This window comes from Oncorhynchus kisutch, unplaced genomic scaffold (genome assembly GCF_002021735.2).
Source record: "Oncorhynchus kisutch isolate 150728-3 unplaced genomic scaffold, Okis_V2 scaffold1549, whole genome shotgun sequence".
NCBI lineage: Eukaryota > Metazoa > Chordata > Actinopteri > Salmoniformes > Salmonidae > Oncorhynchus > Oncorhynchus kisutch.
Genome location: NW_022263494.1, coordinates 37,501 through 52,527, shown reverse-complemented (window position 1 = coordinate 52,527; position 15,027 = coordinate 37,501). Strand labels below are relative to the sequence as shown.

General features: G+C 41.1%; 1 protein-coding gene across 1 annotated transcript in view; it reads right to left on the bottom strand.

Annotated features, from left to right (window-relative positions):
- Nucleotides 1-414: 414 nt before the first annotated feature.
- The window catches only part of LOC109877983 (FH1/FH2 domain-containing protein 3), a gene marked incomplete at its 3' end in the record, with an annotated part of 49,207 nt that continues 34,594 nt past the window's right edge, over nucleotides 415-15,027 (bottom strand). The window contains exons 4-11 of the mRNA XM_031818678.1: nucleotides 12,588-12,682; nucleotides 12,216-12,359; nucleotides 11,716-11,972; nucleotides 8,619-8,714; nucleotides 5,881-5,931; nucleotides 1,562-1,735; nucleotides 1,247-1,381; nucleotides 415-465 (exon numbers count right to left, since the gene is read on the bottom strand). Coding sequence (XP_031674538.1) covers nucleotides 415-465; nucleotides 1,247-1,381; nucleotides 1,562-1,735; nucleotides 5,881-5,931; nucleotides 8,619-8,714; nucleotides 11,716-11,972; nucleotides 12,216-12,359; nucleotides 12,588-12,682 — 1,003 coding nt within the window. The remainder of the gene's footprint in view (nucleotides 466-1,246; nucleotides 1,382-1,561; nucleotides 1,736-5,880; nucleotides 5,932-8,618; nucleotides 8,715-11,715; nucleotides 11,973-12,215; nucleotides 12,360-12,587; nucleotides 12,683-15,027) is intronic.

The window sequence follows — 15,027 nt, the reverse complement described above, 5'->3', positions numbered from 1 at the left end:
TTTATATAGAGCACAGTGTCTATCTGAATGATTCTAGAATCTACATTGATATAAAGCACAGTGTCTATCTGAATGACTCTAGAATCTTAATTGATATAAAGCACTGTGTCTATCTGAATGATTCTAGAATCTTAATTGATATAAAGCACTGTGTCTATCTGAATGATTCTAGAATCTTAATTGATATAAAGCACTGTGTCTATCTGAATGATTCTAGAATCTTAATTGATATAAAGCACAGTGTCTATCTGAATGACTCTAGAATCTTAATTGATATAAACACTGTGTCTATCTGAATGATTCTAGAATCTTAATTGATATAAAGCACTGTGTCTATCTGAATGATTCTAGAATCCACATTGCTAGAGAGCACTGTGTCTATTTGTATATTAGAAATGAAAGTAGACAACATACCTCTCTTCTCTGGCCTGTCTTGTCTCTTCCCTCTTGTCCATGTAATCCCGACTGATAATGTTCCAAGTAAGTGAGTGTGAGAGAGAAAGAGAGAAAGAGAGAGAGAGAGGGAGAGACAGTATGTGAAAAGAATGTGAGATCTATATCTTATTGTGCATATCAATTCATATTTGTTTTCATTCACATTCTATAGTACCTTTTTAAAAGACATCCTTAGTTAACCAATGGGACAATGTGAATAGTTGTAGATACTGTGGGAGAGAAATAGTCTGACATGACAGAGACACACAGACCAGAGGAGCTTTCCAGGGCTGTCTGACATCCAGGTCTTTATATGGCCATAGAAAACAAGTAAAAGGCAGGCCAGCAGGACTTTGTTTTCTGCCGAACCAACATATCCATGGCTGCACCCCAAATTGCACCCTATCCCATAATAAGTGCCCTACTTTTGACCAGAGACCTATGACCCAGTAGAGCTCCATTTGGGATGCAGACCATGTATCTCCTCCTTAGACTCACAGCATGTCCCTGACTGATGACCATAATAAACAGACAGACAGACAAGTATGTCCAGTTTCTAAACATCTCCAACTCATCTGATATATTGTGGAACAAAGCTCAGACTCTTATTCATCCCAGACAAAACTCCATCACTCATCACTCCAGCCGGTCACCTTACAGATAAGTGTATAAAGCTGTGGACAAAGTAGTTCTGTGTTTGATTCTGGTGAATTGGTTTGGGACTTTTAATGAGGAAACTGAACTGCAATGTAAACGTCAAAAGGACAATTCCATCTATGAGTAGTGTGATGTGATGCAGGTTGGGACTCACTTGAAGCGGGTCCTCTCCTCCCTCTCGATTTTCTGCAGTCGTTCCTCCCTCTCTTGTCTCCTCCTCTCTCTCTCTGCAGTCAGAGACTCCTGGTGTTGTCTGTAGGAGGAGGACAACAAGCTCCCCAGAGAAGGTCTGGGTAACCCAACAGAGGAAGACCATATTACTATTCCATTGGTCCTACTATGCTGGGCAAGCTAAAACAAGCGCACCTAAATTATTTGAAAGAAAATAAATAATATTTAACTCATCTGGAACTCATACACAGAGGTGGCTTGTTTCATTGATTGATTCATTGATTGGTTGAGTGCTGACCTGTCAGACTTGGAGTCCAGCTGTGGTGCCCCTGAGGTGGCAAAGGTGCGGTGTACAGGGGTGGTGGGGGCGCTGGCAACACCCTGGGAGCGGTGTACAGGGGTGGTGGGGGCGCTGGCGCTGGCTACACCCTGGGACCTGCCAGGGAGCGCCATGACGTGGCCTATGTGTCGGCTGGAAACAACAGGAGGAGGAGACATTGTTAATCACGGTTAGAATTCCCAACACTAAGGATGTGTGTCTCAAATGGCACCCTATTCCCAATATAGTGGGGCGGCGGGGTAGCCTAGTGGTTAGAGCGTTGGACTAGTAACCGGAAGGTTGCAAGTTCAAACCCCCGAGCTTACAAGGTACAAATCTGTCGTTCTGCCCCTGAACAGGCAGTTAACCCACTGTTCCTAGGCCGTCATTGAAAATAAGAATTTGTTCTTAACTGACTTGCCTGGTTAAATAAAGGTAAAATACATCAAATAGTGCACTATGGGCTCTGGTCAAAGGTATTGCACTATATACGGGGCGGCAGGTATCCTAGAGTGTTGGACCAGTAACCCGAAAGGTTGCTGGATCACAAGGTAAAAATCTGCCGTTCTGCCCCTGAGTTAACCCACTGTTCCCCGGTTGGCTGTCATTGTAAATAAGAATTTGTTCTTGCCTGGCTATATGTTTTTAAACATGAAGTATAAGGGATAGGGTATGCTTTGGGACACTGCCTCTGCCTGTGGAGGTCCTGAAAGGCAGTCGCCAGACACCCAAGACAAGCACACAGCCAAGAGCAACGGGACTTGAGTGGGATTCAACTTAAGGGAGGAAATGACTGTACTCAAGAGCAGAGCTGACCTCTAAACAACCCTGCTGCTTTTTAAGGTGCTTCTTAATGGCTCTGTTGAATGAGATAGTGAAGCAGGGAGCGTTGCATTCCAAGAGGTACTCAGCATGCAGCAGCAGGGTTCACTGCCATGTCGTGGTGTGTTTGATACAGTTGGAAAGCACTGACGCATCATTTAAATCTCCAGGGTGTCCAGGTCACCACTGTTGAATCACTAGGAATTCAGCTAAAAATAGCATTTAGAAATGTAGAAATTAGTTTCATGTAGAATTTGTTTCACTAAAGGGAACCGAATTCCCCTCAACCCCCCCTGAGTGTACAGTATCTAAATAGATGCCCTAAGATAGCAGAGGCTAGGTCCTACCTATAAGACTAGAAGACTAGTGTTAACCTGGAGGCTAAGTCTTACCTATAAGACTAGTGTTAACCTGGAGGCTAAGTCTTACCTATAAGACTAGTGTTAACCTGGAGGCTAAGTCTTACCTATAAGACTATAAGACTAGTGTTAACCTGGAGGCTAAGTCTTACCTATAAGACTAGTGTTAACCTGGAGGCTAAGTCTTACCTATAAGACTATACGACTAGTATTAACCTGGAGGCTAAGTCTTACGTATAAGACTAGTGTTAACCTGGAGGCTAAGTCTTACCTATAAGACTATAAGACTAGTGTTAACCTGGAGGCTAAGTCTTACCTATAAGACTAGTGTTAACCTGGAGGCTAAGTCTTACCTATAAGACTAGTGTTAACCTGGAGGCTAAGTCTTACTATAAGACTATACCTGGAGGACTATAAGAATAAGACTATGAACCTGGAGGCTAAGTCTTACCTATAAGACTAGTGTTAACCTGGAGGCTAAGTCTTACCTATAAGACTATAAGACTAGTGTTAACCTGGAGGCTAAGTCTTACCTATAAGACTATAAGACTAGTGTTAACCTGGAGGCTAAGTCTTACCTATAAGACTAGTATTAACCTGGAGGCTAAGTCTTACCTACGAGACTAGTATTTAACCTAGTGGCTAAGTTACCTATAAGACTAGAAGACTAGTGTTAACCTGGAGGCTAAGTCTTACCTATAAGACTAGTGTTAACCTGGAGGCTAAGTCTTACCTATAAGACTAGTGTTAACCTGGAGGCTAAGTCTTACCTATAAGACTAGTGTTAACCTGGAGGCTAAGTCTTACCTATAAGACTATTGTTAACCTGGAGGCTAAGTCTTACCTATAAGACTAGTGTTAACCTGGAGGCTAAGTCTTACCTATAAGACTATAAGACTAGGGTTACCTGGAGGCTAAGTCTTACCTATAAGACTAGTGTTAACCTGGAGGCTAAGTCTTACCTATAAGACTATACGACTAGTAGTTAACCTGGAGGCTAAGTCTTACTTATAAGACTAGTGTTAACCTGAGGCTAAGTCTTACCTATAAGACTATAAGACTAGTGTTAACCTGGAGGCTAAGTCTTACCTATAGAACTAGTGTTACCTGGAGGCTAAGTCTTACCTATAAGACTAGTGTTACCTGGAGGCTAAGCTTACCTATAAGACTATAAGAATAGTATGAACCTGGAGGCTAAGTCTTACCTATAAGACTATTATTAACCATGGAGGCTAAGTCGTACCTATAAGGACTATAAGACTAGTGTAACCTGGAGGCTAGTCTTACCTAGTAAGAGTATAAGACTAGTGTTAACCTGGAGGCTAAGTCTTACCTATAAGACTAGTGTTAACCTGGAGGCTAAGTCCTTACCTATAAGACTATACGACTAGTATTAACCTGGAGGCTAAGTCTTACGTATAAGACTAGTGTTAACCTGGAGGCTAAGTCTTACCTATAAGAACTATAAGACTAGTGTTAACCTGGAGGCTAAGTCTTACCTATAAGACTAGTGTTAACCTGGAGGCTAAGTCTTACCTATAAGACTAGTGTTAACCCTGGAGCTAAGTCTTACCTATAAGACTATAAGAATAGTATGAACCTGGAGGCTAAGTCTTACCTATAAGACTAGTATTAACCTGGAGGCTAAAACTTACCTATAAGACTATAAGACTAGTGTTAACCTGGAGGATAAGTCTTACCTATAAGACTATAAGACTAGTGTTAACCTGGAGGCTAAGTCTTACCTATAAGACTAGTATTAACCTGGAGGCTAAGTCTTACCTACGAGACTAGTATTAACCTAGTGGGCTAAGTTACCTATAAGACTAGAAGACTAGTGTTAACCTGGAGGCTAAGTCTTACCTATAAGACTAGTGTTAACCTGGAGGCTAAGTCTTACCTATAAGACTAGTGTTAACCTGGAGGCTAAGTCTTACCTATAAGACTAGTGTTAACCTAGAGGCTAAGTCTTACCTATAAGACTATAAGACTAGTATTAACCTGGAGGCTAAGTCTTACCAATAAGACTATAAGACTAGTGTTAACCTGGAGGCTAAGTCTTACCTATAAGACTAGTGTTAACCTAGCGGCTAAGTCTTACCTATAAGACTAGTGTTAACCTAGAGACTAAGTCTTACCTATAGACTAGTGTTAACCTAGAGGCTAAGTCTTACCTATAAGACTATAAGACTAGTATTAACCTGGAGGCTAAGTCTTACCAATAAGACTATAAGACTAGTGTTAACCTGGAGGCTAAGTCTTACCTATAAGACTAGTGTTACCTAGCGGCTAAGTCTTACCTATAAGACTAGTGTTAACCTAGAGGCTAAGTCTTACCTATAAGACTAGTGTTAGCACAGTGGCTAAGTCTTACCTATAAGACTAGTGTTAGCACAGTGGCTAAGTCTTACCTATAAGACTAGTGTTAGCACAGTGGCTAAGTCTTACCTATAAGACTAGTGTTAGCACAGTGGCTAAGTCTTACCTATAAGACTAGTGTTAGCACAGTGGCTAAGTCTTACCTATAAGACTAGTGTTAGCACAGTGGCTATGTCTTACCTATAAGACTAGTGTTAGCACAGTGGCTAAGTCTTACCTATAAGACTAGTGTTAGCACAGTGGCTAAGTCTTACCTATAAGACTAGTGTTAGCACAGTGGCTAAGTCTTACCTATAAGACTAGTGTTAGCACAGTGGCTAAGTCTTACCTATAAGACTAGTGTTAACCTAGCGGCTAAGTCTTACCTATAAGACTAGTGTTAACCTAGAGGCTAAGTCTTACCTATAAGACTAGTGTTAGCACAGTGGCTAGTCTTACCTATAAGACTAGTGTTAGCACAGTGGCTAAGTCTTACCTATAAGACTAGTGTTAGCACAGTGGCTAAAATCTTACCTATAAGACTAGTGTTTAGCACAGTGGCTAAGTCTTACCCTATAAGACTAGTGTTAGCACAGTGGCTAAGTCTTACCTATAAGACTAGTGTTAGCACAGTGGCTAAGTCTTACCTATAAGACTAGTGTTAGCACAGTGGGCTAAGTCTTACCTATAAGACTAGTGTTAGCACAGTGGCTAAGTCTTACCTATAAGACTAGTGTTAGCACAGTGGCTAAGTCTTACCTTCCAGCACTAACGGGTGCTCTAGATGTATACAATACAGCTGTTTGGCTGCTGAAGGGAAACAGTGAGGAGAGAGAGAGGAGAGGGACAGTCAAGTACAAATTGTAATGAAGGAAAGAAGCATGCAAGGGTTAAACACAAAGAAAACGGAAGTCCGGAGAACGATTGACTGAAGGATTGTAGCAAGATACATGGTGATTCCAAGAAGCAAGAGAATATTTCTGCCCCTCCCCCCACCGACACGGACTCTACATACTCTTTAAAAACTATCAAACCTTTTTAAAATTCCCATAAAGCCCACAGTTGAAAGACCTATACTTCCTGGTGGGTCATTAAAGACTAGGATGATATGGGATAGGAGGTAGGGAGTGTTCTACTGTAGGCCTACACACTGAGGCACTTCTGGCCTGGTCTGTTCACAATATGGCAACACTACTTTCCATCCTATCTCTGTTGCTGCAGCTCCACACAACATTACAGACATCTAAGAGACACTCAAACGTGAGTTATGGTGCATTTTCATTTTTGAATTTTATTTTCTAGGCATGTCTGGGTTTAACTGTGGTGCAACGCCACAATGAAAGACAGATGAGCAGTAAATGTCAGGAAAACGTAGTGTTCTCAACTGGAGTTGCACATCTACCAGCGGACTCAGTCAAGGAAATGATACGTCTTTGTTGAAATTCTTCTCTTTCTTTTCCCCCCTGTGTATGCGTGCCATCCGGGATGGATGATAGAAGCAACATAAAACAAAACACAGCGGACAGGAAATGTAGCAGCCTACTGGGCATCTGGTGTTAAACTATCTTTAAAAGGCCCAATGCAGAAGTTTCTATCTCAATATCAAATCATTTCTGGATAAACATTAAGTACCTCACAGTGATTTTCTTTCAGTTCAAATGGGCAACAAGAAACAAAAATAGCTTCTTAGGAAAGAGCCATTTCTCAAGCATGAATTTAGCTAGGACTATCTGGGAGTGGTGAGTACGGAGGGGGAAAACTGAAACTAGCTGTTATTGGCAGAGAGGTTTGTAAATCTCTCTCTTATTGGTTGTGGAGCCGGTTCAGAAAGGAAACCCCAGGGTGGTGACATCAGCTGATAACATCAGCAGATATTGCACCAATTGGATTCAACACTCTACTTCCATTCGGTCTATTTAAGTTGACCAGTTGTACACATGCTTCCCTGGATGCTGGATGGCACGTGAATGCATGTCTTTTGCTGTCGTTGTTGCTGTAACTAGCTGTTACTCGCTATGCTTGCTGATTGTGATATCCCACCACCAGCCCAGCCTCCACCTGTGGGTTGTGTGTGTCTTTCTTCAGGGGATTTGGTACAAGCATGCTGTGCTCACTACCTGCACTTATGTCATCCTCTTCACATGTCGCTTGTCTCTGGCAGTGAGCTGGCCTGAAGGAGCAGAGCCCTAATGCCAAGACTATTCATTGTCATTTTTTCTAACGAATGGTTAAATGTACATGTGTTTGTTTCATTTCTGAAACTCATCTACCATGGTGATGTCACCAGGCAGGCCAGAACTTTCAGGCTGAGGCGGAGATTTCAGGCGGTCTTTTAAATCAGTTCTTACACTAAAAGGGTATTTTCATTATTTTCACAATTTCATAGTATTATTCTAACCTCATAGTGTGGAAATATATATACAACACAGGAAAATCAAATGTTTACTGCACTGGGCCTTTAAAGGTCAAAGGAATGGCGAGGCAAGCTAAAGATGTGTTCAACTGGACACAAGTTAAAGCATACATAACATGCATGAGGGAGACCATCTACAAGTGCCTCGTAGGCCACGGAAAGCAAATATGACTCGACAACACAGAATCTGTCTGACACGGTAGACATTAACACTATGTCTATACCCCTGTACAAAAGACATTCAGTACGGCAGCTTCTCAGCCAAGTGGATTGTGAGGGAGCAAGCCAGGTAGACATGAAGACACAGACACCAGTGTTGAGGGATGACAGTGTATATTAAGAATTGGGGAGGTATTCCTTCATAGTGAATGTAATGCCAGAGGTGAAGAAGTGAACTGTAGAGCTCCTGTTGCTGCTGCACCTCTACCTGTAGCGCTGTTGTCTGGCCACGCCCCTCTCAACACACTCCTCGGCCTCAGCAGAGGCAGACACCTGGCTCAGGTCCACATCAGAGAGGAGTGGGAGGGGCTTGGGCGGTTGGAGGTAAGACTGACTATGTCCCCTCGAGGGGGAGGAGGAGCAGGAGGGGGAGGAAGAGGTGCTGTGCTGTTGGCCCAGAGGGTGGGCAGTGCCTGGCAGTCTCCCCCAGCCAAGCGCTATGGAAGTAGATCTGGGACTGGGAGAGACCACCTGGGGGTTAGAGCCAGTGTTTCTAGGGGGGTGGACACAGGGGCCATAGGGCTGGCCACGACCACACACTCTCTCTCTCTCTGAGGCGTCAGGGATGAGGTTGACCATACAGTGAAGAGGAGAACACAGCTAGAGGAGTCCTCTACTGCCTGCAGGAGCGCCATGCTAAAACAACAGAGTAACAGAGCAAAGGGGAGGATAAAGGGGGGTGGGGTGTAGCCAAGGGGAATACATTACAACGTTCCAATAACAGATATGCTTTTTTTGACACACCCATACACTGTTAACACACTATACATCGTCCAGGAAGGGAGAGATGGATGGAGGACAAGACTGAACGAAAGATATGGAAGAAGAGGTTCTATTTGGGGGAAAACCTGTTTTCCTGAAATACCTGTGGAAGACCTTTCTAGTGGTCTCTGTGATATCATGACTCTCATCATCTTCCTCATCCTCCTCCTCCTCTTCCTCCTCCTCCTCTTCCTCCTCTCTGAAAAGGAGGGGTGGAGGGATGGATGGAGGGGAGGGGAGGGAGAAAATAGACGGGAAAGAGTAGAAAGAGGAAAAGGAGGAGAAATGCAACAGACAACATGAACAAAATACAGTAGAAACTGTCTAGAAAAAGAGACAAAGAAGTGACAGACAGAATGCAGTACACACAGCACACCCTGTCAAAACTGACAAGGGAGGTAAAAATGTGTACACAAGGCAGTATAGTTCAAAGAGGTTCATAGCTTTTAGTTAGTATGTCCTCATTTCATTCATTACATACAGTGCTTGATAACATTACAAAACAGCATGAGAACTGACTAAATCAATGTCAGCTAACCATCTGGCACACATCAGCAGCTCTGGACCAGCCTGTAACATCTTAGGGACCAGTAACGGTCCCCGGACCAGTGATCATAGTGTATATCCCAAATGGCACCCTATTCCCTATATAGTGCACTACTTTTGACCAGAGCCATATGGACTTTGGTCAAAAGTAGTGCACAATGTAGGAGAATGGTGTCACTTGAGAAGTAACCATTGACTAGTCTGTGACTGTGTGGTCATATCTGGAGGGTTTTAATTGATAAAGGATTGTCGCATACATCATTTGCATACGAGAGTCTTTCTAGGGCCATTGTGCTGTCAGGTTTCCTCTGACCCACCCGCCTGTGTTTCATTACCGATATGGAAAACACTGATCTTCAAAGGCGGTCTGAATTTCCTGTGTGTGGTGGACTGGACTGGTGGGAGTCAGTATCATATAACCCTCTGGGTTCAAATGAACTATCTGCAGAACCGAACTGGAGCGCTACCAGAAATGCTACCAGAAATGCTACCAAAAATGCTACCAGAAATGCTACCAGAAATGCTACCCAGAAATGCTAGTTAAAGAGAAGTGTCATTACTAATGGTGGACAGTATGATGCTGTGTGTGGCAGGGTGAAAGGTAACCATCACATTGTGCCTTCAGAAAGTATTCCCACCCCTTGTCCTTTTCCACATTTTGTTGAATATTTTTTATTTTTAACAATTTGATTAAAATTACAAGCTGAAATGTCTTGAGTCAATAAGTATTCAACCCCTTTGTTATGGCTGAAATAAGTTCAGGAGTAAAGATTTGCTGAACAAGTCACATAATACGTTGCTCTGTGTGCAATAATAGTGTTCAACATGAGTTTTGAATGACTACCTCATCTCTGTACCCCACACATACAATTATCTGTAAGGTCCCTAAGTAGAGCAGTGCATTTGAAAAACCTATTTAACCACAAAGACCAGGGAGGTTTTCCAATGCCTCGCACCTATTGGTCGATAGGTCAAAATAAAAAAGCAGACATTGAATATCCCTTTGAGCATGGTGGTTATTAATTACACTTTGGATGGTGTATCAATACACACAGTCACTACAAAGTATGAGGCCAATGGCGACTTTAAAACACTTACAGAGTTTAATGGCTGTGATAGGAGGAAAATGAGGATGGATCAACAACATTGTAGTTACTCCACAATACTAACCTAATTGAAAGAGTGAAAAGGAAGCCTGTACAGAATCAAAATATTCCAAAACATGCATCCTTTTTACAACAAGGCACTAAAGTAATACTGCAAAAAATGTGGCAAAGCAATTCCCTTTTTGTCCTGAATACAAAGTTTTATGTTTAGGGCAAACCTAATACAACATATTGTACCACTCTCCATATTTTTAAGCATAATTGTGGCTGCATCATGTTATGGGTATGCTTATAATCATTTTTAGGACAACAAATAAATGGAATGGAGGAAAACTTAGTTCAGTCTGCTGATCACCAGACCTTGGGAGATGAATTCACCTTTCAGAAGGACAATAACCTAAAACACAAGGCCAAATCTACATTGGAGTTGCTTAGCAAGAAGACAGTGGATACTCCTGAGTGGCCCAGCTACAGTTTAGATTTACAACTGTTTGAAAATCTATTGCAAGACCTGGAAATTGTTGTCTAGCAATAATTAACAACCAATTTGACAGAGCTTGAAGAATTTTGAATAGAATAATGGGCAAGTGTTACACAATCCAGGTGTGGAAAGCTCTTAGAGACTTACCCAGAAAGACTCACAGCTGAAATCGCATCCAAAGTTGATTCTACAAAGTATTGACCCAGGGGTGTGAATACTTATGTAAATGAGATGTTGCAGTATTTACATTTCAATAGGCATTATTATTTTGCTTTAGTTAAGCGTGAATTCCTAGTGGTTGTGTACACATTAACATTATTGAAGTAAAACTATTTCAGTGTTGGTTGAAATTCAACAAATACTCCCTCAAAGGGAAACATGACTTGTGACAGATAGGACACACCGCCAAATGGTACCTTTACTGCCAAAAGTAGTGCACTACATAGGTAATAGGGTGTCATTTGGGACACGAGCACAGTAATAACTAATAATAACTCCTAATAACCAATAATAACTCCTGATAATGAATAATACCTCCTAATAACCAATAATAACTCCTAATAATGAATAATAACTCCTAATAATTCCTATCACTGTTTACAGAAGGTTCCTATTTCCTTCAGCAGCTCCACGAGCTCACAAAACGTTGACAGTCTGAAGATGAATCTAAACGTCACTTTGAAACAGCAGCCCGTGCTCTGTCTCTCTTTTATTACTATATAATGACGTTCTTCATTCATATTGACTCTGGTTGGAACACACACATCTGTCCCAGACTATAACGTAATACAACACTGGCAGTCGAACCCTTTCCTGTTCTGAACTGTATCGTGGATCCAGAATCATCTGTGTGTTTTCCAATTCCTCACAGCTGACTTCTCTGGGTAGTGAAGTAAAAATAAACCGAACCACTTCAGCTGACCATTTAAGATCATATTGGCAAGTTTCAGTTAATAACAGAAGCAGGGATATGCTTCTCCCTTTAACCCATTCACACTTTCTACCTCTCCCTTTCCCCTTCTCCTGTTTGCCCCACCCATCACCCACTCTCCTCCGCTCCAACTCACCTTTCGCTGACGTCGTCGATGCCCTGGCCTCCGAAGGGCAGGAAGCTACCGTTGTGTCCTCCGTGAGAGTGAGGGCTGCTGGGGGAAGTAGGGGCTGAGGTGATTCCTCTCCCATTCTGGAGGGAGTGTCTCCGGCTGCGTCTCCTCTCCAGGCCTCGCCGGTCGTTGGTGCCCCCCACGCTGGCACGCCGCCGGTTCTTCCGACCCACGGTAGTTGGCTGGCTCTCGTCGTCCCCGTCCTCATGGCGCAGAGTAGTCTGGAGGCACAACAGGGAACAGTTAGACTAGCAGGGGACATGAGGTCCCAAGCAGACATGGGTCAACACTTAGGACCATTCCATTAGTCCCATTGAGGACAAACTAAATCAAGCTGGTTAAGTATTTATTTGTATATTTGACCAAGTTTTGTACCTATAGTGCTCTGGTAGTATTTCTACAACAAACTAGTTAAGTGACTAAGCCAGGAAGTGAATTCCACTAAGCCGAGGAGGTGGAGGTACCTCGTAGATGTTAAACTGCTCCATGAGGTCCAGGTCTGTTCCCTTCCTGCTACGGTGTCTCTGAGACATGGCCTCCATGCCCTGCTCCTCCAAACAGTCCACCACGTCATAGAATGAGTCCTGGTCAGGCAGGCCCGCTAGAGTCTGAAACACACACACAAATCTCATCATTTGGGAGAGAGAGAGAGAGAGAGAGAGTTGTAAAGAGAGAGATGTAGAAATAGATGTAATTCGAGAGAGAGAGAGATGTAGAAAGAGTGAAAGAAATAGAAGACAAAGAGATGCGAGTGAAATGTAGAGAGAGAAAAATATGTAGAGAGAGAGAGAGAGAAAAAGAGATGAAGAGAGAGAGAGGAATGAAGAGAGACCGACCTTGTTGATGAGGGTCATGGCATACACCAGCAGCTCTGTGTCCACCCCATCCTTCTCCTCCAGAATCTCCATGGCATTGGACCACAGCTTACAGCCTGCACCACAAAGCATGCACCACACAGTCGGTCCAAAGGTACCACAATCCACCTATGCTCTGCATTCAAATAAACCATATATATAGAGAAAATACACTTTGAACAGAACCATATGGATATCAGGAGTAGATCATGTGATATTAGACTAATAGAAGCTGAAACAGTAATGATATCAGGAGTAGATCATGTGATATTAGACTAATAGAAGCTGAAACTGTAATGATATCAGGAGTAGATCATGTGATATTAGACTAATAGAAGCTGAAACTGTAATGATATCAGGAGTAGATCATGTGATATTAGACTAATAGAAGCTGAAACTGTAATGATATCAGGAGTAGATCATGTGATATTAGACTAATAGAAGCTGAAACTGTAATGATATCAGGAGTAGATCATGTGATATTAGACTAAGAGAAGCTGAAACTGTAATGATATCAGGAGTAGATCATGTGATATTAGACTAATAGAAGCTGAAACTGTAATGATATCAGGAGTAGATCATGTGATATTAGACTAATAGAAGCTGAAACAGTAATGATATCAGGAGTAGATCATGTGATATTAGACTAATAGAAGCTGAAACAGTAATGATATCAGGAGTAGATCATATGATATTAGACTAATAGAAGCTGAAACTGTAATGATATCAGGAGTAGATCATGTGATATTAGACTAATAGAAGCTGAAACAGTAATGATATCAGGAGTAGATCATGTGATATTAGACTAATATAAGCTGAAACTGTAATGATATCAGGAGTAGATCATGTGATATTAGACTAATAGAAGCTGAAACAGTAATGATATCAGGAGTAGATCATGTGATATTAGACTAATATAAGCTGAAACTGTAATGATATCAGGAGTAGATCATGTGATATTAGACTAATAGAAGCTGAAACTGTAATGATATCAGGAGTAGATCATGTGATATTAGACTAATATAAGCTGAAACTGTAATGATATCAGGAGTAGATCATGTGATATTAGACTAATAGAAGCTGAAACAGTAATGATATCAGGAGTAGATCATGTGATATTAGACTAATATAAGCTGAAACTGTAATGATATCAGGAGTAGATCATGTGATATTAGACTAATAGAAGCTGAAACAGTAATGATATCAGGAGTAGATCATGTGATATTAGACTAATAGAAGCTGAAACTGTAATGATATCAGGAGTAGATCATGTGATATTAGACTAATAGAAGCTGAAACTGTAATGATATCAGGAGTAGATCATGTGATATTAGACTAATAGAAGCTGAAACAGTAATGATATCAGGAGTAGATCATGTGATATTAGACTAATAGAAGCTGAAACAGTAATGATATCAGGAGTAGATCATGTGATATTAGACTAATAGAAGCTGAAACTGTAATGATATCAGGAGTAGATCATGTGATATTAGACTAATAGAAGCTGAAACAGTAATGATATCAGGAGTAGATCATGTGATATTAGACTAATAGAAGCTGAAACAGTAATGATATCAGGAGTAGATCATGTGATATTAGACTAATAGAAGCTGAAACAGTAATGATATCAGGAGTAGATCATGTGATATTAGACTAATAGAAGCTGAAACAGTAATGATATCAGGAGTAAATCATGTGATATTAGACTAATAGAAGTTGAAACAGTAATGATATCAGGAGTAGATCATGTGATATTAGACTAATAGAAGCTGAAACTGTAATGATATCAGGAGTAGATCATGTGATATTAGACTAATAGAAGCTGAAACTGTAATGATATCAGGAGTAGATCATATGATATTAGACTAATATAAGCTGAAACTGTAATGATATCAGGAGTAGATAATTTGATATTAGACTAATAGAAGCTGAAACAGTAATGATATCAGGAGTAAATCATGTGATATTAGACTAATAGAAGTTGAAACAGTAATGATATCAGGAGTAGATAATGTGATATTAGACTAATATAAGCTGAAACTGTAATGATATCAGGAGTAGATCATGTGATATTAGACTAATAGAAGCTGAAACAGTAATGATATCAGGAGTAAATCATGTGATATTAGACTAATAGAAGTTGAAACAGTAATGATATCAGGAGTAGATCATGTGATATTAGACTAATAGAAGTTGAAACTGTAATGATATCAGGAGTAGATCATGTGATATTAGACTACTAGAAGTTGAAACAGTAATGATATCAGGAGTAGATCATGTGATATTAGACTAATAGAAGCTGAAACTGTAATGATATCAGGAGTAGATAATGTGATATTAGACTAATAGAAGCTGAAACTGTAATGATATCAGGAGTAGATCATGTGATATTAGACTAATAGAAGCTGAAACTGGACTAGTT